Source organism: Mizuhopecten yessoensis, unplaced genomic scaffold, assembly GCF_002113885.1.
Source record: "Mizuhopecten yessoensis strain PY_sf001 unplaced genomic scaffold, ASM211388v2 scaffold7713, whole genome shotgun sequence".
In the NCBI taxonomy this organism is placed as follows: Eukaryota; Metazoa; Mollusca; class Bivalvia; order Pectinida; family Pectinidae; genus Mizuhopecten; species Mizuhopecten yessoensis.
In genome coordinates this window covers 876343-903921 of record NW_018407185.1, presented here as the reverse complement: position 1 = coordinate 903921, position 27579 = coordinate 876343, and the positions used below count along the sequence as shown (strand labels likewise).

The 27579-nt window shown below is 36.2% G+C and overlaps 2 protein-coding genes across 2 annotated transcripts in view; one reads left to right on the top strand and one right to left on the bottom strand.

Moving 5' to 3' along the window:
* The window catches only part of LOC110454163, a 223410-nt gene that overhangs the window by 57816 nt on the left and 138015 nt on the right, over positions 1-27579 (top strand). The gene's annotated exons all lie outside the window — the stretch shown is intronic.
* LOC110454166 (phospholipase D1-like) overlaps positions 1-27579 on the bottom strand; it is a 90815-nt gene that overhangs the window by 33864 nt on the left and 29372 nt on the right. Inside the window, exons 3-7 of the mRNA XM_021503541.1 lie at positions 26128-26275; positions 25327-25455; positions 13577-13676; positions 13196-13261; positions 12274-12431 (exon numbers count right to left, since the gene is read on the bottom strand). Coding sequence (XP_021359216.1) covers positions 12274-12431; positions 13196-13261; positions 13577-13676; positions 25327-25455; positions 26128-26275 — 601 coding nt within the window. The remainder of the gene's footprint in view (positions 1-12273; positions 12432-13195; positions 13262-13576; positions 13677-25326; positions 25456-26127; positions 26276-27579) is intronic.

The window sequence follows — 27579 nt, the reverse complement described above, 5'->3', positions numbered from 1 at the left end:
AAGGGTCGATCTCAGGACCGTTACATTGCAAAGCCTATACTCTAACAATGCAGCCATAGAGGAATTATAAATATAAACATCAAAATGAATGGCCAGCAATTATGGGCTGTAAAACCTAAGAATAACTTGATTGGGAAGTTACCCTAAGCCAGAAAAACTCCTTTTGGTTGCCTGAAACTCATTACATATTTAGAAGTGATATATTTTGTAATATTATTTCTCATGAATAGGTATGACTGATAACATCCTTGAATTTATAATACTGCGGTATTATAAAGCATGTATGGATTTTTAAATGAAAAATATTGTAACAGTATATTTTCTCACTTTGATATAGGAGATACTATATTTATACTAATTCATCAACACCATGGTTACAAAGTAAATAATATTGATATTTCATACTATTTTTCACGTTCACAGACCACAAACAGCTGTATATTAACTGAAAAAGATAAAAACCAGCACGACCGGAAAACATCGACCATAACGATTACATTTCTGATATCAGGTACACTAAATTCTCTTAGTAAATATACTGGCAACGCTCCCCCTAATTTTATATAAAAGATAAGGTATATATCCCTTTAAATCCAGTACTGATCCTTATCTTTATATATATAGGTATGCGATCATGAGTGCATGTGTTCCATTATGACAGAGATCAGTACACATTTGTTATTCGTCTTTGTAATAGCAGATACAGACAACAGCTGCTGTGTAAATCAGGGCAATCATCCAAGAGTCTTTTGCTTTTATTTCGGCGTAGCACGTTCATCTTGCTATTGTGTGACCTCTGAGTTGACCTCATAAGAGATTACTAAGCTAAGCCAATAATGTATGTTGTACAATGTTGCCGAACTGAGGGAATCAAGGAAAAGGTTTTGCTATTTCAAACCACAGATGAGTATTGCACTAGGCCAAAATTTTGAAAAGTTTACTTTCAAATATATTTGCATCTTAACATTAAAGAAATCATTGTTTTCCAACTCTCGTATTAATGTATTTTCTGTACATGTGTATTCATCAAAGAATACTAGTAACTAAACAGTAATCGGCCCAAGCAGAATGTGAATGGAGGAGCTCACAGTTATACACTGAATAGTCTGTACCTAAAACTAGTAACATCCTAACCTTTCTGCTGTTAATTTGTCTACATGGCACTTAACTAAAACTATTAACATCCTAACCTTTCTGCTGTTAATTTGTCTACATGGCACTTAACTAAAACTAGTAACATCCTAACCTTTCTGCTGTTAATTTGTCTACATGGTACTTAACTAAAACTAGTAACATCCTAACCTTTCTGCTGTTAATTTGTCTACATGGTACTTAACTAAAACTAGTAACATCCTAACCTTTCTGCTGTTAATTTGTCTACATGGTACTTAACTAAAACTAGTAACATCCTAACCTTTCTGCTGTTAATTTGTCTACATGGTACTTAACTAAAACTAGTAACATCCTAACCTTTCTGCTGTTAATTTGTCTACATGGTACTTAACTAAAACTAGTAACATCCTAACCTTTCTGCTGTTAATTTGTCTACATGGTACTTAACTAAAACTAGTAACATCCTAACCTTTCTGCTGTTAATTTGTCTACATGGTACTTAACTAAAACTAGTAACATCCTAACCTTTCTGCTGTTAATTTGTCTACATGGTACTTAACTAAAACTAGTAACATCCTAACCTTTCTGCTGTTAATTTGTCTACATGGTACTTAACTAAAACTAGTAACATCCTAACCTTTCTGCTGTTAATTTGTCTACATGGTACTTAACTAAAACTAGTAACATCCTAACCTTTCTGCTGTTAATTTGTCTACATGGTACTTAACTAAAACTAGTAACATCCTAACCTTTCTGCTGTTAATTTGTCTACATGGTACTTAACTAAAACTAGTAACATCCTAACCTTTCTGCTGTTAATTTGTCTACATGGTACTTAACTAAAACTAGTAACATCCTAACCTTTCTGCTGTTAATTTGTCTACATGGTACTTAACTAAAACTAGTAACATCCTAACCTTTCTGCTGTTAATTTGTCTACATGGTACTTAACTAAAACTAGTAACATCCTAACCTTTCTGCTGTTAATTTGTCTACATGGTACTTAACTAAAACTAGTAACATCCTAACCTTTCTGCTGTTAATTTGTCTACATGGTACTTAACTAAAACTAGTAACATCCTAACCTTTCTGCTGTTAATTTGTCTACATGGTACTTAACTAAAACTAGTAACATCCTAACCTTTCTGCTGTTAATTTGTCTACATGGTACTTAACTAAAACTAGTAACATCCTAACCTTTCTGCTGTTAATTTGTCTACATGGTACTTAACTAAAACTAGTAACATCCTAACCTTTCTGCTGTTAATTTGTCTACATGGTACTTAACTAAAACTAGTAACATCCTAACCTTTCTGCTGTTAATTTGTCTACATGGTACTTAACTAAAACTAGTAACATCCTAACCTTTCTGCTGTTAATTTGTCTACATGGTACTTAACTAAAACTAGTAACATCCTAACCTTTCTGCTGTTAATTTGTCTACATGGTACTTAACTAAAACTAGTAACATCCTAACCTTTCTGCTGTTAATTTGTCTACATGGTACTTAACTAAAACTAGTAACATCCTAACCTTTCTGCTGTTAATTTGTCTACATGGTACTTAACTAAAACTAGTAACATCCTAACCTTTCTGCTGTTAATTTGTCTACATGGTACTTAACTAAAACTAGTAACATCCTAACCTTTCTGCTGTTAATTTGTCTACATGGTAATTAGGTAACCGTTCTATCAGTAACCATCATAGTTATACACTGAAATTTTAAACCAAATATACAATATCATAGGTGTCAACCTCTGAAGCCTCCAATGAGGGAGATCTCCGTCATTCCACTTTTTCAGGGAGGGAGAAAGTACATGAAACGCGAATGAAAATACCTTGCTCAATTCATCAAAGTAACTCAAAAATGGCTTAATCTGATTCAATTCATACAGCAACAATCTTTTCAAACTTTTAAGTCAATCAACATCACATGTCGAAATGGCATTTAATTACCTTAGAATTATCGTTAGATGGTGTTTGAATTATATGCTGTAGCTGTCACTTCAAAAACCAGTAAACCAAAGTCTTCAATCATTTATCACACAACCCACGATCCACACAATCCACGATCACATTCAATCTGGAATGTTTTTTGGGGAGGAAGAGAAACTGAAATGCATTAAATTATAAGACTGGGCAAAATAGGTGGCAGACTCTAATGAAGACAATGTCACTGTTCATTAAAGTTCCGGTCGATTGAAGTATTTTTTGGACGCCTACCATATCAAATTCAGTGTTTTAGCTCCAGCATTACCATACATTCAGGACTTTGGATTTCAATTTGCTATATTTTCTATTATGCAACTATCCCAATTATAATTAAACGCCAAAACACCTGAAACATTGCTGTGTATTGCTACAACAAACAGTTATTGACTAGAGAAACTGTGAGCGAGCTCACGAAGATAGATTTACCCCCCACTTGCGCTTGTAAGATCTCTGGAACAGGAAATATTATATAAAGTTTTAATTAGGGTCATAACTCCAAGAAAAATGGTCGAATCACAAATTCCTTTCTTCAAGCACATGTTCATATTATGATGTAGTTTGACTGTGCCAAATAATAGCAAAAGAAAACAGTTAAGGAGGAGTTGCATTAAATGCAATGTTTCTGAAGCAAAAATGTAAAATTTCAAGGGCCTTAACTCCAGAAAAAAATATTGTATCACAAATGCCTTTTCTTCATGCTCATCTACATGTCATTGTGTCAAGTTACAAAAAGTCCAACAAAAAGTTAGGGAGGAGTCTGAAGCAGTAATATAAAGTTTCAAGGCCCCTAACTCCAGGTAAGTTTCAGGACAGAAGAAAATACACCTGTCGTTTACTTAAAATAAATTGCCATTTAATAATATACAATTAACCCACTCATTTATGAGAATGTGTAGAAAAATTGACTGATCTGTCTGATGATTAGTTTGTTCCAGGTAATCTCGAAACAGAACTTGAGAAATTGTTATAATTTTGGATGCCATATTAATCTATTAAGGGCAAATGATGTGGAAGAAACTGAGATATATATGCCTTATTGCTATCCATTCCAAGTTCTAATTCTCCATTTATTTTTTAATTCCTAAAGGGACCTGACATTATAAAAGATACTCTTATTATGGCAAATATGGTATCTTCATTAGTAATTACAGTGGAACCTCGTTATCTCTAAGTCGACAGGGTCATTGAAAATCTTTGAGTTATCCGAGTATTTGAGATATGTGGGTTCATAAATTTGGTATGAAATTTGCTGTTTGGACATAGCACTAGCTAGCAGTCATTGATTTGTATTAAAAGCCATATAATATGCTTATAATTAATTGATGGATGATATACGTAATCAATAGAAAAAATAGATGTATCTTATTTTACAATAAACATGCTTACAAAAATAGTTATTTTCGAAAAACATACTTTCCTGATCAAAACGGTTGGACCATATTGTGAATTCGTTATGAAATATGGACAGGCCTAGGGATTAAATGTTGTCATGGCAAAGTCTTTCTAGGTTTGCATTTGTATTTGCAAGTCCGTCAAGTTTTACCTCTGAAGTGTTATATTTAAAATCGAACCATCTCGCTGTCTCCGACCTCGTACTATACAATGTGGAAATGAAAGTGCGCAAGTCTAAAAAAAATCACAGTAATGGAGAGCACAAATAGTTGATTCTTTAAATGAAAACACTCACAAACAGATTCTATCGTACATGTATCACATGGATTTATTAAAGCCAAATATGTGACAGCTGTCACTCCTCTGAACTCGATGCATAATCAACAGCAATTATCGTATTGTTTTTAAAATCTCTCGATTGACTTTCAAAGCCACACTGGCTCATGTTAAAACATGAACCCATGAAGCTGTCCTAGGTTGTGATATTTATCTGTGGATCACCTTTATGCATGACCAGGCTTTGTGACCAATTTTTCGGTTTGCAGTAATATAAGTACAGAATACTGTTGATCAACATTGATGAAGTTTGTTTTTCATTATGAACAATCTGGTTTTGACAGTCCTCACACTTTACAGTACTGCATGAGCTTTATCGTAAATTATTTTTAACTATTTCATGCTAGCCTACTCACGAAAGATGTTCAGAAACACAGAATGGCGAGATGCCGTAGTTTTGCATTTTACTTGTATCAAAGAATAAATAAGTGACGAAGTGAAATTCAAACACGATTAAGTAGACGATGTTTTGATGATTGATTTATGCTTTTGAAACCAATATCTTACGTCGAGGTATCCAAGTTTTTCGAGTTTTCAGGGTTTGAATGATAAGAGTTTTATTAACTAAGATAAAGAAAAGATTTGGCTGGGACCGGAGAAATACTTCGAGCTGTTATAAGAGTTTGAGATAACGAGGTTCAACTGTAGGTTTATAGTGTTAATGTCATACAACAATATCCTGCCACATTAGTTATCATTAACAATCTGATAATAGTTCGTTCAGGGTTTATCGATACACATTAAAAATCTGAAGTGGGGATGTCAAGTATTGGTGTGGTTTGTACATATGTGTTGCTTTCTGGTACAATATTTGGTTGTGTGAGCTCTCCTGTATGGGAAAGGTTTAGAGGTTTCGCTCAGCGACAGTTTGCCACATGTAAGACTTTCCTTCCAATATATAGAGATATGTATGGTTGACTTTTTCAGCTTTTTACCTCCATTTACAGCTGTAGTTGTAAAGAAGTGCCCTCTTAAACTGACTGCTGTAGATACTTTCAGCTGACTCATTACATATGAAATAAGGTGAAATAAAATTCTCCTGATCTTCACAAGTGCATTTCCAGTTTGGCTAGGTAAAAGATAAACCTTTACTATTTACTTTTCTATAGGGAAAGACAGCTAGCTAACAATCGCTATTGTTCTGATTGTCACCATATTACTCATCACTTTATGAGGTGTTTCTATGGTAGTAGCATCATCATTTCATGTGTTCCTGACCATGGCACACATACTGTGCTGTGACTGGGGTCACCATCACAACATTAGAGTTTTTACAGTAGGAAAGTGTAAGAGAAAAATTATCATGGACCTGTGGCCAGTTAATATAAAAATGTATTGAATTTAAACTATAAAACACAATGAACGAAGGATATCAAATAGATATACCCAGATAAAACACCTAAACAGTGTTTACATTTTATATTTAAAATTCCAGTAAGAAATGTGTTAAGCTTACAATGCTTAGAAATCTGACATCTCGAGTTCAACAGAATCAAATGATTTTAGTGAAGATATTGACACAAACACTTGACACATCTATCAAAACACTTGACACGTCTATCATAACACTTGTCTGCTCTCTGTAGAGGTTTTCCTAACATGATTTCCTTATCATAAAAGCATGAAAATCATTGATTTCTTCAATTTGATCACCGAGCAGCAAGACCTGCTGTGACTTCCTGGAGTCCATTTATACAGAAATCCATGGATGGGATTTGATTATAAACTTAACACTTGGCCGGGTTGACTTCCCACTAACTGTCCCAGGAGCCAGATCACTCACATTGCATCTGACAACTTATAGCAAATATTAGCTACACTTATCAAATCATACATATTTTTATGGTCATTTTCGTTGGCAATACGATTAGGGTCATTTTCAGCCCGATATTTATACACTTAATGCTTTTTCGTATATCTTTATGGATAATGTTACAAAAAATGTCCATATCAGTTTAGTTTCTTATTATCTCTTTAATGTTTTCAGGCGTCAGACCTTCTAGTCAGGGTGCCAGTTTTGTCAAGAGACTAAGTTCTTTCACTTTCACTTACAGCAAACTTATGTATGATATTACAGACCTAAGTAGAGGGGGCAATCACTGTTGTTAAGAGCACTTTCACTTACAGCAAACTTATTTATGATATTACAGACCTAAGTAGAGGGGCAATCATTGTTGTCAAGAGCACTTTCACTTACAGCAAACTTATGTATGATATTACAGACCTAAGTAGAGGGGCAATCATTGTTGTCAAGAGCACTTTCACTTACAGCAAACTTATGTATGATATTACAGACCTAAGTAGAGGGGCAATCATTGTTGTCAAGATCACTTTCACTTACAGCAAACTTATGTATGATATTACAGGACTAAGTAGAGGGGGCAATCACTGTTGTTAAGAGCACTTTCACTTACAGCAAACTTATGTATGATATCACAGACCTAAGTAGAGGGGGTAATCATTGTTGTTATAAAGATCACTTTCACTTACAGCAAACTTATGTATGATATTACAGGACTAAATAGAGGGGGCAATCACTGTTGTTAATTAGAGCACTTTCACTTACAGCAAACTTATGTATGATATTACAGACCTAAGTAGAGGGGCAATCGCTGTTGTTAAGAGCACTTTCACTTACAGCAAACTTATGTATGATATTACAGACCTAAGTAGAGGGGCAATCACTGGTGTTAAGAGCACTTTCACTTACAGCAAACTTATGTGTGATATTACAGACCTAAGTAGAGGGGGCAATCATTGTTGTTAAGAGCACTTTCACTAACAGCAAACTTATGTATGATATTACAGACCTAAGTAGAGGGGCAATCACTGGTGTTAAGAGCACTTTCACTTACAGCAAACTTATGTATGATATCACAGACCTAAGTAGAGGGGGCAATCATTGTTGTTAAGAGCACTTTCACTAACAGCAAACTTATGTATGATATTACAGACCTAAGTAGAGGGGGCAATCATTGTTGTCAAGAGCACTTTCACTTACAGCAAACTTATGTATGATATTACAGGACTAAATAGAAGGGGCAATCTGTTGTTAAGAGCACTTTCACTTTCATGTAAAGGTAGGCTATATCCAGCATTTGATGCATGGGTTGAGATCTACTACCTAAGATGCATCTATGGTCCAAGTTTGGTTGGTGTACGTAACACTTAATTAAATTATACTCTCAGTGAAAGTAAGTTAAACGCAAAAACTTAATCTTGACGCCGCCGCGGTCAAAGCAATACCTTAGTCTATAGCCTCCGCTACTTCATGGTGGCAAGTCAAAAACCGAATTTGAAAGCGAAATGAAATCTTGAAGTTTTGTTTCATATTGTCAAGGACTAAAAAGATATTACTAGTTATTGGTGCATCTTTCAATCTGCACTGTTCAACAGCGAAAATTAACCCTTTCAATATTTATAATAATAACAAAAAAAAAAAAAGCATTTGTGTAGCTTGAGTATACAGTTTAAACCCCCACTTCAACTTTGATGATGCAAATGGAGATAAACAAAGTTTTAACCAAAGTCAGTGAAGCAGAAAATATAGGTCACATTTACCGTTATTTGATATAGTAGTATATATGTTACACTCCTAAAAATGTAACCAAATATAAAGTTCGACATATCAGTGTATGTGTAGCACACGACCTAACAAGAGATCCCGGCCGCCTTGGTGAAAGGCAAGTGTACTATCCAATGCACCAACCGACCACCCACTGTTGTACTATCTTCATAACTTCTATGTCAGTTTGATCTTTTCTCTTAATTCTTTACTCTTCTTTTCTCTAATGTTTGAGTTATGTAAACAGTAAATGCTGGCCTTGAGGTAACTTTTGATCTAAACTTCATACTGCTGTATATAAAAGACAACCTTAAAGGTGAGTATGTTGTTTCAAATATTTACTAGTACAGTTCTTATAATGTGAAAGAAATAGATCTGATCATTGCAATATGAGAAAGATCAGTTAAGTACTTACTAATCCTGAGGTCATCTTGTTTTTATGATCACTCTCAAAAACATGCACAACTAAGGACCAAGGGAAACCTACATATCAAATTTGAGACAGATCCCTGCAGTATTTCAGAGAAATAGCAATAACAAACTTTCACAGCCAAAATTCAAGATGGCCACCCATCAGCCATTTTGTTTATCCAAACAATCTCAAAAGTTAACCTACACAACAAGAGACCAAGGGGAACTTACATATCAAATTTGAAAAAGATCCTTCCTGTGTTTCCCGAGAAATAGCAATATCAATGTAACCAAATATAAATTTTCAAGTGACTGGTGATTTTTAATTTTTAAAGCAATAAATGAAACCCAATTAGTTAAACAAAAGTCAATGCAGCAGAAAATATAAATCAACATTTGATATATTCATGTAGTATGTACTCCTCAATCTGTATCTGCATATGAAGGTTTAAGTGACTGTTGGACTTGAATTATTAAAGCAGGGAGTTAAACACAAAGTCTTTACCCAGCAAGATGTAATCAGGATGGCTGTACAGACAACAAACATACAAATACACAGACGGAAAAGGCAGACACTTCATGCCACCTGAACTAATGACGCAGAGGCATAAAAACAATATAGCATATAACTGTACAAATAACCTGGGAGAAAAGCATTTCATAATTAATAATAATAATAAAATTTGAGGTTCTTATATACCACTTTATTACAACCTAGTTTAAAGGTTGTCTCAAAGCGGTTCACAAATTATTATTCGTGGTTATAGGACCTTTGCAATTAGCCAATATCTTTCTCAACTCCCTGGGGAGCATATACATCCTGAGTGTTGCCATTTCGGCGCTCATAGCTAGCAATCAACAATTCTATCACTGCTCAACCACGTACTCATTTACAGCTGAGTAGACTTGAACAAGCGGAGTTAAAAGTGTCTTATTCAAAGATACAACACAGTGCCGTGACGTGACTCGAACCCACAACCCTTCAGTCACGAGCCCGGTATCCTACCACGTACTAGAATATACTGTGCCTCCCAAGGTATAATTGTACGAGACAAAAAATTGCCTTCCTTATAACCTGCATAGAATTTACACAAATATTGATATAACCACCATATATAGAGCTTCTACTGTGACTGATTAATAACCAGAAGCCTATTGGATAGACATCCTTCCTCTGTCTAAATTGCATGTAATCAACACCTTCTTTAGCTAGAAATAACAGTATCCATTAGGGTCAATGTAGAGGATGTTACTTCAGTGAAATCAACGTCTGAGAAAATTGTCTAACGTCAGCAGTCATTAACATAGACTATAATTAACCATATTCAGAGTGTTACAGTGTGCAGGAAGCAATAAAACTGGTCCACTGTCTATGATTTATTCATGTAGTTTTACACACTCCTTTGGATAGCTGGCGTTACAACTCTGGCTACAGGCGTGTGGACCATTTCATGTACCAGAATGCATTTTAATCAAAGCGAACACTTGGCTTGTGAAGATGAATCTGTGATGATTTTAAAATCCACGATGATCCAAACTTATCAACATATTCACAGATGCTTCTTAACTTCTTAAGCAAATTCATTAAAATCAAGGATATTATTGGAAAGCTTCACTGGTGTTAAGGAACATCTTGATTAAGGAACTTTTCCCTAATTTCAGCAATGCTTTCCAATAAGAAAACTTACGGTAAGGAATTACCTTATGTTCATGTCTGACTATGCAAAGTTGATTTTTTTCTGTATAACATCATGACCCTGAGCCATTAATTAAATCAATTAAACTCTAGATTTCGTCAACAATAGCCAAGACCAAGATATAAACTACAAAATAGTTTGCATGTGCCGAGGCTATCAAAATATGCCAGAAGGTCAAAGGTCAAGTCAAATTTCTTGCAAATATCAACCCCCCTCCCTAAAGAACACACACACACTCAATCAAGTCTTATATACATCTAATTTCCCTTCTACCTTCCTTTTCTCTGGAATAATTGTGTATTGACACCTAAAAATCAATCAATACAACATATGGAAAGGAACAGCATTGTTGATCGCCACGGCGACCAGGGATGCCTTGATCACCTCTTTATAGCAAATCAATTCTCAAATCAATATCATTCATTCTCCAATTATCTGGAGGAGCATTGTTGTATTTCTATCCACACATTACTATAAAAACATTCTTGGGAGTAGCAAAGTCATGTGGTAAGAATCAACTACACAGAAAACGTAGCAATCCATCTTGTAAGCATGGAAAACACAATAATACAAAATGTAGTACAGAACAATTCAAAAAGCCTAAAGCTTAAATTCTAAAAGTAATTGATTGCCAATGTATGTTTCATAAAAAGTCTTGTAGTTAATGCACATATTTTATTTGTTCAGGAAAAATTTCTTAGCAGATATTGTGAAAAACGTCCTCTATAAAAATGCATCTTCTCATATTAAACTTTTAATAGGTTTTCATTTTAAGGCTCGCGTGAATGAGAAATAAGTCGAATAGTTTTAGATATTGACCTTTGAAAGTCTTTCCACACGCAGATACTCTATCGGAGAAAATTTTGTCTAATAAACGTTTTTCCCTCTATATATCGCTAAAATTCATATTTGCTCAGTGTTAATTTCGCTTTTTACTTTTGATAACTATTTATAATATTGTTAATTAATATTCACTGTGATGATTACAGAGGGTGAAGAATGCAAAACTTAACTGGTGACAAAACATTTCTGGTATACAATAATTAAGGTTTGATATACCAGCATGGTGCGAGCATGGAATTTTATAGATGTTATCAATTCATTTAATTAATTCTCTTCATTTAAGTCATTACAGGAAGAGAATTTATATCAAGCAAAGACTGAAACAAGTGTAAAACGAAATCGCTACTAAAGAAAATTGAGTCAGGAGCTTGCCCCTGGCCTGGAAGTTTACTCAAACATTCCTTAACAAAGTATTTTTCATATGAACTCAACAAATGATCCAGCCGTGATCTAAAAATAGTGCACTTCACACATTTTCGGTGGGTGCTTCGAGTATTAATTGTTTGAGTTTCACAAAAATAAATCAATATTGTTACACCCCAATGCCAGCGATCAACCCAGGACCCAACAACCAATTTTCTAAGTCTTTGCCCCCAAAGACAGCACCATTTACATCCCAGGTTCAGGTATCCGCTTGTCAGATGCCGCGGTGGCCGACAGGGTCGCGAGTTCGAGGCCAACGTGGGACAGTCACCAGGTACTGTCCACAGGTCGGTGGTTTTCCTTCGGGTACTCTGGTTTCCCCCCACCACCAAAACCTGGCACGTCGTTAAATGACCATAGCTGTTAATAGGACGTACCGTAAAACACAAACAAACCTTAACCAAGTATCCACTTGTCAAGGACACACGGCACTTGAAACAAGGGTTGCAGGCATCACAATGCAATCTTTCAATAAAAGTGTCCTAGACTAGATGTTCTTACCGTTTGTTCCATCGCCCAGCCAAGTGAAACTTTTTGAGACAACCACAGCATCCGATACTGATGTGTCTTCCCCCGGAACACTTCATAATAGCTCCCTCCTTGTATTTCTTCCCAAGCTTCTTCACAAACGACAGCTGACTGACTTCCAGAAACTTCAACTGAAGGAAGCAAAAACTGAATTAGTAATTTAGAAAATTATAGTAATGATAATAATATACAACATTTGATATAACGCCCTATCTAGATACAATTAAGCCACTCTAAAGTGCTTTACAGTACAGAGATATACAATTTATACAATCAATACAATTAGCATACTTGTATACATTAATCAATACATTTTTTGAGGAATTTGCAGGAGCTGCCTTATCAGGCGCTAACTACTAGTCCTATGCCACCTGGCTAATCTCTCCCTATGTGTGTATGCCTGCGTGTGTGCTGGAGATGTAATGTGAGGATGGGGGTGGAGTGGAGGGGTGGGGTGGAAGATGAAGCTACCAAAAGAAGGTTTTCTAGCTTACTGAGTAACTTTTTTCCATATGCTTTGCAGCTCATATTTATACTCATTTTTATGTTAAATCGTGCTTGTATGATCACAAGATGGCAACAATTGTAAAGTGTAGGCTTTGGAATGTAAAGGTCCAAAGGTCAATATAACCCCTGTACTTTTCTTGGGTTATTATTCATTATTTCAATTTTCAAATATTGAACTGAATTTCAAACAACTACAATTCCGTAAAATGCATGGCAACATGTGATGTTCATGGAATATTTCTTTGAAAAGGACTTTTAAACAATGTTCGTAGTAGCAACAATGGTTGTGATATATCATTTAACTTGTTGTTACCATTTACCATCATATTTTTTAAATTTTTAACATTGTTTAACAAGCAAAGCAATTGGTCAATTTTTTTTAACTTACTGTCTCAAAATGTTCTCGGTAAGTGGGTATATCCACCAGATTTTGTAGATATTCTTCCAAGTGTCGCTGTAAAACAACACGAAAATGAAATATAAAGCTGTGTCTACAACGACTGTTGACCCGAATCCTATATCTCAGTACATATTTAGCCAACAAAGTTTTTCACATTAAAAGTTATATACATCCAGGCAAGAATCTACAAAGATAGGGAAAACAGTGAAGATCCGTTTACGAATGATAAGTCTGTTAGTAGCTTAATTCATCTTGTAAATAAACTCAAAAAAATTCCCAAATTTGCTTAACTATCAATTTAGGAGTAAGAAAGCTTATAGTCATTTAATACTGAATAAATTGATTTAATCTGTAAAAAGGAATATTTACCCTTCTTTTGTCAATGTCGCGAACGATAACCTCTGGTTTCTTTGGAAACCTTGGGATGCGATTTTGTCTTCCGCGCACACTTTTTCTTTTCTCATATCGACTGAAAATAAAAAACAACAACATTAAAAGATACCGTTAATATTTTACAAAAATTGTGTTAAGAAAGTCGGATGATGATGCATATTTTGTCTTGAAAATGAAACCAAGAACTGTTGGTAAGACAGAAATGTTTCAGTCTTCTGAAAAATGTCTGAAAACATTGCCATTGGTGACTATGTAAGTGCCAACACTTGTTCAATAGCAACAAGCCTTAGGCTACAGATTCTTTACTTTCAGTATCGTAATACAATTTTGCCCCAACTGATCGGGCTTCTTCAATTCTGGACAACACTTTCGAGGAAAGTTTCACCTGAGGTGCTAAAACAAAAGTATAACCTTAACACAATCAAAACATTAAAAGAAAGGCTCAGAGATTCTACAAATACAAAATACATATTTAATTCCTTAATATACATAACAATCCTTTTTCACAAAAATTCCTATGAAGTAACAGAGCAGCTAAGACCAATGAAATTTTTCCATAATTAATTTTTCGTATGTATGATAAACCAACCATTCTGATTGAAATGTCTCGCCTATGCCCCGCTTTGACCATCAATGCACATATCGGTGAAATAAATTTGATGTAGATGACATTTGAAAGGATATGTATCTTATAGTTTCAGAGAAACTAACTTAAACGCAAAAACTTAATGTTGATAGCGATGCTGAAAAAGTCAATGGACCATGAAAGGTAGGCTGCATTCAGCATTTTTGATGCATGGGTTGAGATGTACTACCTAATATGCATCTTATATGGTCCATTAGTTTAGTTGGTCTAGCACTTGTACTTTCAGTGAAAGTTGCACAAAAACCTTAATGTTAACGTTGCCGCCGTGGCCGGAAAAGCAACACATTAGTTTCGCTTCTACTACTTTGTGGCGTCTAGACAAAAACTATTGCTGTTCATAACATAACAATATATTTATTATCAAAAGTTTTAGGCAGTTAGAATGAGATTAAATATCTTCGGCTCTCCTCAAAAAGGAGAACAGCTGATGAGAATCTGTTGTCTTTTTGGGGTTTAACCTTCACTTCTAAGGTCATGACAGGTACCTATAGGGAGACACTTCTGAATGGAAACTGTAGATCCCAAATGTTGCAATGGGGGCCACAGATCAGTTTTGGTCTCTTCCATGTCCTCTAAGCAGATCAAGACACGGAAGAAAACCCTCGACTCTGCAGGGGGCACAACTGTAGTCGCCCACTACAATACAGTACCGTGTGATACAGGTCTTTTCCCAGAGACTGCTGGGGTTAGTACCTATTGTTCAAATTAACAAGAGGCCCAAGAGGGCCTGTATCGCTCACCTGAATATTTAAGCAGTCATAGCAAAATATTCTAATTAAATATTATATTGCACTAAAAATATTTCCCTCACAAACTTTGTTGGCTCCATCTGTTGAAACTACCAGCAAAATATTATTATAAGATTCTATGCTTTTTGATTCTTCTTCAGAAGTTGCTTGACATATTTTTCCCTGTGATCTTGTAAGTAGGTCAATGTCATTTTCCTTCTCAAATTGGTTAGCTCTATTCCAAAAAGCTACCAGCCAAATCTTATGAATCCATTCCTTTTAGTTCTCAAGAACAAATCCATTAAAATGTTGTTGACCTCTGTGACCTCTAAAGTAGGTTGAGGTCATTTTCATTTGCAAACTTTGGTGAGCTCTATCCCGGGAAGTCACCAGCCAAATATTATAATTTTATGCCTTTTAATTCTTCAGAAGAAGCTGTTTGAACTGTTTGACATATTTGAACGCTGTGACCTTGAAAGTAGGTCAAGGTCATTTTCATTCGCAAACTTTGTTTGGCTCTTTCCCAGGAAGCCACCTGCCAAATATTAAGATTTTATAACTACCAGTTCTTCAGAAGAAGTCGTTTAAAGTGTTTGACATATCTGCCTCATGTGACCTTAAAAGAAGGTCAAGGTCATTTTCATTCTCAAACTTTGTTCGGCTCTTTCCTAGGAAGCTACAAGCCAAATATAGAGATTATATACCTTTCAGTTCTTCAGAAGAAGTCGTTTGAAGTGTTTGACACATTTGACCCCTGTGACCTTGAAAGAAGGTCAAGGTAATTTTCATTCTCAAACTTTGTTGGGCTCCATCCCAGGAAGCCATCAGCCAAATATGAAGATTCTATACCATTTAATTCTTCAGAAGAAGTCATTTGAAGTGTTTGACATATCTGACCCCTGTGACCTTGAAAGAAGGTCAAGGTCTTTTTCATTCTCAAACTTTGTTGGGCTCTATCCCAGGAAGCCATCAGCCAAATATGAAGATTATATACCTTTTAGTTCTTCAGAAGAAGTTGTTTGAAGTTTTTGACATATTTGACCCCTGTGACCTTGAAAACAGGTCAAGGTCATTTTCGTTCTCAAACTTTGTAGGGCTCCTACCAACGAAGATTTCAGCCAAATATCATGACTTCGTGCCAGGTGAGCTAATAATCTGATAGGATTCTTCAAAGGTGTTAACCTCTGAAACCTCCAATGAGGGAGGTTTCCCTCATTCCACATTTCCAATGAGGGAGATCTCCCTCATTCCACATTTCCAATGAGGGAGAAAGTGTGTGAAACGCGACTGAAACTGCTTTGCTCAATTTATCTTTCCCTTTTAATAAATTAAAATAACTCCAAAAAGCATTAATTTGACTCAGACACACCTGTTGTGATCATTACACACACCCTGCAGTAACTAGGAGATCATTTGAAAATATGAAAATTTATCTGGGAGAGGGCATTCGTTACAAGCTACACATTGTACGCAGTGCCTTGATAAAACAAGACTTTGTTCATTCTGATGAGATAAACAGGAAGTGACTTTATCCGGAAACTGAATATTTCCTGCATTACTATCCACACAGCTTACCACATGTCACACATACACATGATACAAACCATCAATGTAGTTAATTTGCGTCAGTGTATAGGACTGCAGTGTTTTTGTACAAATATTTATAATTCTCATGTAGAATTTTTTATATGAAATTTTAATGTTTTCATTCTGTCACCTGGTGTTGAACTTTTCATGTTTTCATTCTGACACCTGGTGTTGAAATATTCATGCTTTCATTCTGTAACTTGGTGTTGAACTTTTCATGTTTTCATTCTGTCACCTGGTGCTGCAATTTTCATGTTTCATTCTGTCACCTGGTGCTGAACTTTTCATGTTTCATTCTGTCACCTGGTGTTGAAATTTTAATGTTTTCATTCTGACACCTGGTGTTGAAATTTTAATGTTTTCATTCTGTCACCTGGTGTTGAAATTTTAATGTTTTCATTCTGACACCTGGTGTTGAAATTTTAATGTTTTCATTCTGTCACCTGGTGTTGAAATTTTAATGTTTTCATTCTGTCACCTGGTGTTGAAATTTAAATGTTTCATTCTGTCACCTGGTGTTGAAATTTTAATGTTTTCATTCTGACACCTGGTGTTGAAATTTTAATGTTTTCATTCTGACACCTGGTGTTGAAATTTTAATGTTTTCATTCTGTCACCTGGTGTTGAAATTTTAATGTTTTCATTCTGTCACCTGGTGCAGAACTTTTCATGTTTCATTCTGACACCTGGTGTTGAAATTTTCATGTTTCATTCTGTCACCTGGTGCTGAACTTTTCATGTTTCATTCTGACACATGGTGTTGAAATTTTAATGTTTTCATTCTGTCACCCGGTGTTGAAGGATAAAAACTGAACATTTCTACTTTTTGAAGGATAATCTTGACATCAAATTTACATGACAAAATATTTAGAGTTCCCTGTTTCCTTGACATAACAATATTTAACAAGACAAAAACCATTTTCTACCACATTTCAAAGGCGTATTCCTTTTTTTGCTAGGATAATAGATTAACTCAGCTTGGGGGTGATACATGTATAAGGGAATTTCAATATGAGAGGGAAGATTCTATAGTCGCCAAACACAAGGCTTGAAAGGTGTTTGGCATTTTATTCCTTCCCAGAGGGTGGAAATTCTCCGTTCTCTACAATTCTTCATCTCGTATTAAACAAACAACAACCATGATATATGCAGGTAGCTACTCGGCCGATAGAATGACAGAACAGGCATTTATTATAACTGCATTTAATGCGATTTAAAGACGTTTCCATACAATTATGACAAATTCACTCCACAACCCACAATCGCACTCTCTCATTTCGAATCGTATCTATCTACAAAAAAACAAGCGCGCTAACCAACCTGAAATCCTTTCGGGGGCCAGAAGGTCCGTCTTATTCTTCAGGTTATTTTCGGGGTTTTTTTCCTGGGGTTTATATACATTCAATATAAACACGATTCCCATTCATTCTCAATGAATTCATGTACATTACATTCCATATGAAATGGATTTAAATTCAATTTAAATTTACATCTTCAATGTTCCTTCTACGTCCGAAGCTAGAATGACACAATAACAACCACCCGTGTCCTTAACCCTACACGCATGCTCTTACCTCATTGGTCAATGCCAAATTGCACGAATTACTCGCCCTATTATACGATCCTCACGTACCTATAGGACAAATATTACGCACTATTCTCTGAAACGTGCGCAATTCTAAATCTCACCAGTTTGTTTTTCTCTTACCCTACTGACCCTGTCATATTCATAATGCTGTTTATGCGACAGGCTTATAATGCATTCTTGATGTGGTGTTAATGCATCAAATACGTCCAAATTTGTTATGACTGGGGAATCCTCTCATCCCAATCCTAGGGTGAGACGAGGATATCTGACACCAGGAAGTGTGGATACACCAGTCTAGGGTAAAGGATATTCTGTGTTTATGTACCTTGGAAAGAATCAGAATCTTTCCCTATTCGAGGGTATGACAGAATAGTTTCCAACACGAGGAGAGATCATTTTGGTTGTGTCTAACACCTCTGCTATCGATTAGACAACCAAATAATCACCCCGAGGGTTGGAGATTTCTCCATTATACTCTCAATGTAGGAGATGATTATTTTTCTCCAATCCTTCCCAGTACTATTGTTGAGAACAATATTTCTTAATATTTATAATCCATATTTTTTTATCCCGATTTTCCTGTTCTTATTACATCCTATTGACTATGACGTCATGGGAACATCTGTCTGTACTCTACCTGGTTGGGACAGGTAAATCATACCCTGTGGCTGGGTGACAGATAGACCATACCCTGTAGCTGGGTGACAGATAGACCACACCCTGTGGCTGGATGACAGATAGACCATACCCTATGACTGGGTGACAGAGAAATCATACCCTGTGGTTGGGTGACAGAGAAATCATACCCTGTAGCTGGGTGACAGAGAAATCATACCCTGTGGCTGGGTGACAGATAGACCACACCCTGTGGCTGGGTGACAGATAGACCATACCCTGTGGCTTGGTGACAGATAGACCATACCCTGTGGCTGGGTGACAGAGAAATCATACCCTGTGGCTGGGTGACAGAAAGACCACACCCTGTGGCTGGGTGACAGATAGACCATACCATGTGGCTGGGTGACAGATAGACCACACCCTGTGGCTTGGTGACAGATAGACCATACCCTGTGACTGGGTGACAGAGAAATCATACCCTGTGGCTGGGTGACAGAAAGACCACACCCTGTGGCTGGGTGACAGATAGACCATACCATGTGGCTGGGTGACAGATAGACCACACCCTGTGGCTTGGTGACAGATAGACCATACCCTGTGACTGGGTGACAGAGAAATCATACCCTGTGGCTGGGTGACAGAAAGACCACACCCTGTGGCTGGGTGACATAGAAATCACACCCTGTGGCTTGGTGACAGATAGACCATACCCTGTGGCTGGGTGACAGAGAAATCATACCCTGTGGCTGGGTGACAGAAAGACCACACCCTGTGGCTGGGTGACAGATAGACCATACCATGTGGCTGGGTGACAGATAGACCACACCCTGTGGCTTGGTGACAGATAGACCATACCCTGTGACTGGGTGACAGAGAAATCATACCCTGTGGCTGGGTGACAGAAAGACCACACCCTGTGGCTGGGTGACATAGAAATCACACCCTGTGGCTTGGTGACAGATAGACCATACCCTGTAGCTGAATGACATAGAAATCACACCCTGTGGCTGGTTGACAGATAGACCATACCCTGTGGCTGGGTGACAAATAGACCATACCCTGTGGCTGGGTGACAGATAGACCATACCCTGTGGCTGGGTGACAGATAGACCACACCCTGTGGCTGGGTGACAGAAAGACCAAACCCTGTGGCTGGGTGACAGATAGACCATACCCTGTAGCTGGGTGACATAGAAATCACACCCTGTGGCTGGGTGACAGATAGACCATACCCTGTAGCTGGGTGACATAGAAATCACACCCTGTGGCTGGGTGACAGATAGACCATACCCTGTAGCTGGGTGACATAGAAATCACACCCTGTGGCTGGGCGACAGATAGACCATACCCTGTAGCTGGATGACAGATAAATCATACTCTTTGGGTGCCAGAAGAATCATAATTGGATAAAATGGGAGATAACTCTGTGAATGATTGGAGAACTTTATGCAGTATTACCTAAGAAGTATCACTAAGTTTGTCACAGACTTCCAGCACACTTGATGATGTGCAGTAGATTCATCATTACATATTGTTTTTAAGATTGTGAGAGAAAAATAATTAATCATTCCTCTATGAAGTAAACAGAGACAGAGAAATCTCAAACCTCTGGTAAGATTTTTTAAATGAGCACTTGGTAATTAAAACATCAAGCGAAACTAAAAAATATCTTACCCTCATGTTAACATTACTCATTCCTGTAGATATTTGACTGAACCGTCCAGGACAAGAAAGGGGGTTTATATATATATATAGGATCTTACATTAGTTTTCAATATGAGATTTTATGAAACGAGTCTTAGGAGGTTTTATTTTTGCGAGCCTTGGAGAGCAAAAATTAAAACTTTGAGACAAGTTTCATAAAAGCTCATATGAATGAAAACAAATTTAAGATACTTTTTTTATCACATAACTCAGAAAACTTACATTTTGACAGGTTTTAAAGCCAAAATGTAGAGGGCTAAATCAAACGGAGACAGACATTTTGTTGCGCCATTCACAATTTATGACGTCATCTCATTGTCCATATTATGACGGCACAATCGATTTCTGACTGGCACAGCCAATGAAAAACGCTCCAGGGTATATTACACTTATAGTGACATATTTAAAATTGTTACACCTCAAATGAATTTCTAGCTATTTGATTGGTTGGGAGAAAATTAAACAAAAATCTCTGTCACACTCCGAAAATACATTGGTTATAAGGGGCGCGGGCGATATTGCCATGAGACAGTGAAAAATATCACATGCGCGAAAAATGTGCGTTCCCCGCTTCGTTTCCTCACCGTGATGGTCACAAGAACGTTTGACGGCAACAGCCACTTTTATCAAGCGCCGGTGCGATAGCGATTGTAAACAGCAGACTATCAACAAACAAGATGACATTATCGAGGTTTTCTGCCGTTTCTGAGCTACAAATACTTTTGGTGTAACAAAATAGATATGACATTCATTAGCAGGTGACAGTGAATATTGTCAACTCTCAAAAACCCATTGTCACCCTCGGCTTCGCCTTGGGTGACAATGATTTTCTCAGGTTGACAATATTCACTGTCACCTGCTAATGATAGTCCGAGTTTTATCAACTTTTTTCATATCGGTCTGTCGTCGATTAACGTCAGAACTCCGGCCCTCTATAATATGCGGGAAATATGCGACCCGCTCCCGGAGCGCACTTCAAACTGATATTTTAGAAACAAATCGTCACTTTCACACACATGTCGCACATGTATCGAAAGATCTATTCATTATGCAGAGATGAACATACATAACATGCCACAAACAACAAATACATTCACTAAGAGCATATTTTTTCAAACTTACTCTGTTTTACTCTAGTTTTTTGATAGCCCCGCCTTCTAATGCCACGTGACTAAAATCTCGCCGGCCTATGTCATACCGTTGGGAAATACCTTCGGTAACGCGAGATCTCGTCAAGTCATGTGACATTGCTCATGGCCTAATTTCCAGTAAAACATGGGTTGGTATAGAAAAAGTTGGAAAATACTTTTCGCAATGATCTTTGAAACATGTTATTGATACCACCTAGTGCATAATGAATAGATCTTTCGATCCATGTGCGACATGTGTGTGAAAGTGACGATTTGTTTCTAAAATATCAGTTTGAAGTGCGCTCCGGGCGCGGGTCGCATATTTCCCGCATATTATAGAGGGCCAGAGTTCTGACGTTAATCGACGACAAACCGATATGAAAAAAGTCGATAAAACGTCAGAATAATTCGGACTACTGCTAATGAATGTCATATTTATATAATATTACATGGGCAAATTCACTGGATAACAGGCCGATTATGTGATAAAAGAAACTTCTAACCCAATTTCACGTGTGTGACATCACAATGGGATAACAGCAAACGTGATGTCATGAAATCAAGAACACTCCGATGCCAGATTGTAAGAATGGTCCATGGAAGACCACTGGCCAGACTGCGCTATGTATACAGCCATGTCCAAAATGAAATTAATTAAGGGGAGGTTACTCTTTATTAAAGAAAACAACAGTGCAGTGGGACAGGTCACCTTGAGTAAAAACACATTGGTGACATACTAAGGTAACAGATAATTATCTAATACGTACTTACACAAAACGCTTGTACAGCTCAAAAGGACAAATATCAAGTGTTCAAATAAATACAAACCGGATTTAATACCATTAAAATCTGAATTGTGATTGGTCCATTTTGATATCCTGGATTATATAGACACACAACAACAAGAAATGTATTTTTTCAATGGCTCTGACATTCTCTGACGTACGGTGAATACCTTACTGCACTCCAGTATGATAGACGTATATATATTTACAGGTCATTAAGTGTGTCAGTCAAAGTGTGTGTAGATATGTTTTATATGTAATGTTTTGCATCCATTAAGTAGAAGTGTGTGACAAGAAACAAAACGTATCCCCGGTCATAATGAATAACCTTTACCTACATATACACACTGTATACAGAAGAATACAAAGTACTTGCATGTTCCTTGTTTTTCTTTGTAAAGGCCAAACAAAAAATGTGTTAGTTTCCTGTTACATGCATAACAAATTTATAAATGTATAGATATTTTATTTTTTATTTTTCAGTAAGTTTTATATAGGGGAGTGATCTTGACTTGAAAATTACTTCCTTGAAAATTGCCAAAAATAGTTAAGGATAGGCACAATAAAATAGGGTAGGTAGGGTGACTGTAAACAAACAAATACTTTATTTGGCCGGTAAACAGCCTAAAGCATTTCATACACTATGTAGTCATGTAATGGTACATCTAGCTACATTTATCTATCATAATTATCCGATAAGGAAAAAAAGACCCTCCCATTTTTTGCTGCAAGAAAGCACATGCTTAAATTAGATGCCTCAATATAAGATACCGCCTCCCCAAACTGTGTCCCATGCATCCTCAGCAAACTGAATTTCCTAGAATTTCCCCCCAACAGAGCTGTATGATGTTAATTGCTTTCAAAAGTCACATAAACATTAGGAAATAGTATTTTTTTCTAAATGCTAAAAACAATTGTATCAAGATCATTTCTATATGATAGTGACAAATATACCAGTCTTTTATGTGTATAGTATACAAGTCATTTAAACCTCTTCCTTTCCTGATTTGGACCTTCTTGTAATCTAGACTTATTTTATCTGGAACATATTAGCATTTGAATCAGAGCCTTAATTAATTCTCATGAAAAAAAATCCTGTAAGTTAATTAAGCATTGTTATGTTAAACTGAATTATCCAGGAGTCGTAATCGGGATGAACAAGGACACATTTCATGGTACATTTTTAGCATCTGATAGACCTGATCAGTTACTTTACCAAGAACTGTATATGAATCGGAGATTGCAATCAGGAAGCCAATGGAGCGATTTTCCTCATTCAGATTCAGTTAACAGCATCTTAACTGCAGTGGGCAGTTTTAAAAGCAGTTTTATTAATAATAATTGGTCTCTTAATCGAGGTGGCCTCTTAATACAGGTAAATCAATAGAGGTCTCTAAATACAGATTGTCTCTTATAATTCATTAAAGTGGCCTCTTAATACTGGTGGTATCTAAATCAGTAGAGGTCTGAGGCTTAATACAGGTTGTCTCTTAATTGTAATCCATACATGCAGTGGTCTCTTAATAGAGGTTGTCGTTAAACAGGTGATCCCTTAATACAAGCTGTCTCTTATAATTTATACATGTGGTCTCTTAATAGAGGTTGTCGTTTAATACAGGTGATCCCTTAATACAAGTTGAATCTTATAATTTATACATGTGGTCTCTTAATGGAGGTTGTCATAACACAGGTGATCCCTTAATACAAGCTGTCTCTTATAATTTATACATGTGGTCTCTTAATGGAGGTTGTCATTTAATACAGGTGATCTCTTAATACAAGCTGTCTCTTATAATTTATACATGTGGTCTCTGAATGGAGGTTGTTGTTTAATACAGGTGATCCCTTAATATAAGTTATCACTTATTACAGGTCGTCTTTCAAGTAGGCTTGACTGTTTTCCTTTAAACATCTGGTGAACAGGTAAAAATATAGCAGTAAATTGATCAGCACATCAGGTGCATGAACATCTCATTAAGGCGTAATACAAACACAGAGGTATCAATATCTACCTGTGTCAGTGCATTATCACATCCTTAATGACCATCTCCAAAGTTTTAACGGTCATGATCATTTGGGGGCCGATCATTTCTAGGCATAACAATAGACAGTAATATCTACCTAACTATCCCTGACTGGGCATTACATGAACAACCTGTATCTTGAAGCTTTCAGTACAATGTTAGCTATATCAAAAAGCTGTCATCCGAGTCCAAAGATATCAATTTCAAACGAGAACAGCCTGAGAGGTCGGTGAAGGCCAGGCCCTGTAGAAATACAGACTCATATAGATGGCAGTCTATTATGTGAGGTGGTGACAGAGAGTTGGGAAAATAATTGAAAATAGCGGTATGCAGGTGTCGTTAACAATGGTTAGTTTTGTTACACATACAAAAGTGTTAAACCAAAGAGACTATCATTAGAACTAAAGATAACCTGCATTAAAAAAGATCATTTTTTTTTACTTTTTAACCCTTTCACCCCTACATATATATAACTTAAAGTTAACTTTACCATGCATTGATCTGGTTGAGTCCATTATGGTCTACAGTGGTGAAAGGGTTAACTTTACCTTGACTTTGACTTTGTTTTACCAAATAACAATGCAAGTCCCATTCTCCGTTTTTTTGTAAAATGTAGATAACAAAAAAAAAAGATTATTTCGTACAGACAAAAATAAAGAACGAAATGCTTACAGACGAAAATAAAGAATGAAATGCTTATTTTGCATCATTATCAAATCCTTAATTTTTATGCGTTTTCATATCAAATCTTTAAAAAAAAAAAAAACAGTATTCCTTTGCTTAATGGTACATATCCTATAATATTGTGAAAACATGGTGGGTGGAAAAGAAAAAAAAAAAAAACCCAGCCTGCTTGTAATTTATTTGTTCTGTCGCAGCATAATAATAACAAAGATCAGAACTAAAGCTGACTCACGATTTTGTCGGTAATGGAATCCGGCGTTGCAAACGAAAATTCCTGAGAGAGCTATGTAGGTGATCAAAGTGTTTGAATCTCCTCCGAACTGTCCACTGAAAGTCTCCATGTGTGACTTGAATGGTATACCTTGGGGGGAAAAAACAGCATTTTATTATTCACATGGATATGTAACACCACAGGGAGATGTCACATGCAATATAACAGAAGATTTAGATGTACATTCAACAAGGCGGCCGGGGTCCGATTCCCCGATCGGACATGAACAGTTATGTGGTCTCCTGTCCAACCACCTGGGTTTTCTCTGGGTACTCCCGTTTCCTCCCACAATAAGACCTGCACACGCTAACATCTGGGCCAACAAGAGTGATTTATATAAGTTGAAATAACTTCTTTCATAATTGTTGTAAAATAAATAAAGTTTATATTACTTTATATTAACTATATTGATGTCTACTGCTATATATTTTCTGTTTTATAGCATATGTGACATGTCTCTGGGTATATAAGCAGGGTATCAGACAGGTATTGGATAAATCACTTGATTTCAAACTTAACATTACTGTTTATGTTCAGATCATGTGTCATCAAGACACTTGAATATTTTTCCTCCAGTTTTTGGGCATAATAAAACAATTCACAAGCTCTATGAAATTTAACTCTTGCTGAACAGTTCTGGTTTAACCCTTTCACCCCTATGTAACTTTATTACACTCTACCATACATGTACATTGATCTGGATAAGTCCAGACCGGTCTACAGTGGAGGGGTTAATAAATTTATGATTTGATGCCAACTCACAATGTAGGATTGAATATTTTGATGTGGGCATTGTGCCTCTCAGCAGAGATGATCTTAAGGAAGACCCGCGTGTTTGGGATCCAGCAGTTCTTTCTAATGGTTGTGAACCCCTGTGGCGGAGCATGGACAGCACTGAATTCTAACCCTCCTGGAACGCAAAAAACATAGTAAAAATTCAAAATAACAATAAACTACATATATATATATATGTTAACATCACAAACTCTGCAACATGCTCTGCAGTACATTGATAAGTTTAAGTGCATGTTTGTGTTTGTTGACTGGGCAAACACATTAAGTTCTGAGACATGTACACCAGAGTCTAAAAATACATACACAGACTGATGATGTTATCTAGTGACGCCCTTCTGTGATGTTTCCCCTTGTATGTTTGTTAATTAATTAAAGGTAAAATATCTAACAGCAAATGGAGCTCTGAAAATTCACAGTCCATAATGTATAATTACTCTTTCAGAAGGCCCAGAGGGAGGGCCGACAAATTACATGCATCTTTGACTTAAAGCATTTATACTGGGAGTAGGGATTTTTAAAGGATATATCAAGCATTTGTTGGTACATTTTGTATTTCTACTGAACTGTAATAGATGCATGTATATGGGTGGGCTTATTATCAGGCATGGGCTTATTGCTGGATTAATACTCAGGCTGCCTATTTACAAATTAATACCTTTCCCCTGTATATAAATGTTTAAAAAATACTGCATATACTGTATACATCAACAGCAAGCTTGCCCACCTTTTAATTTTCTTTTCACAACATCAGCATTTTCGATAGTTTTAAAAGAATCTATTCACAGCAATATATTCTTTCTGGGGATTTTTTCTCTATCTTTCTGTTATTATCACGTCACTTACGTACAGACAAATTCATAACTGTCACATTAAGTGTACAACATTTTTAATCCACCAGTCACACATTACGAGATTTTCAATCTTATTTCAGTTTATTGAATTATATTAAATAAATCTTTTTGATTAATGTGTTTCAATCTTATTTGTGTTTAATAAAATAAGAAGACAAATTTGGAAAAATGTTATTTTAAGTTAATGAAGCAAATTTGCTACATCTATGACTATTAATATCATAACATTCATGATTTTCTTAAATCAGTTTTGATAGATTCTTCATCACTTTAAAATGTAACAAAGTTAGCATAGATATGCATTGATTTGTTTATTCTAAGTTTTTCTTCAATTACAATGCATTTTTAATGTGTACATATGAGTGCAAGTCTGTGTACAGACCCCCAGACATGAACTACCCACAAACATTTCAGAGGGGGGCACTGAAAATTGAAACATCCGGAGAAAAAAAGAAGAGATATATCAATAACTGCCGAGCTTTAATTTCATTTTAGGGGCCAAGGCTTTTAACACTTTCAATGCATTCAATTTGGATCAGTCTGGTAACTTTTAGTGTTTGTCTGATAA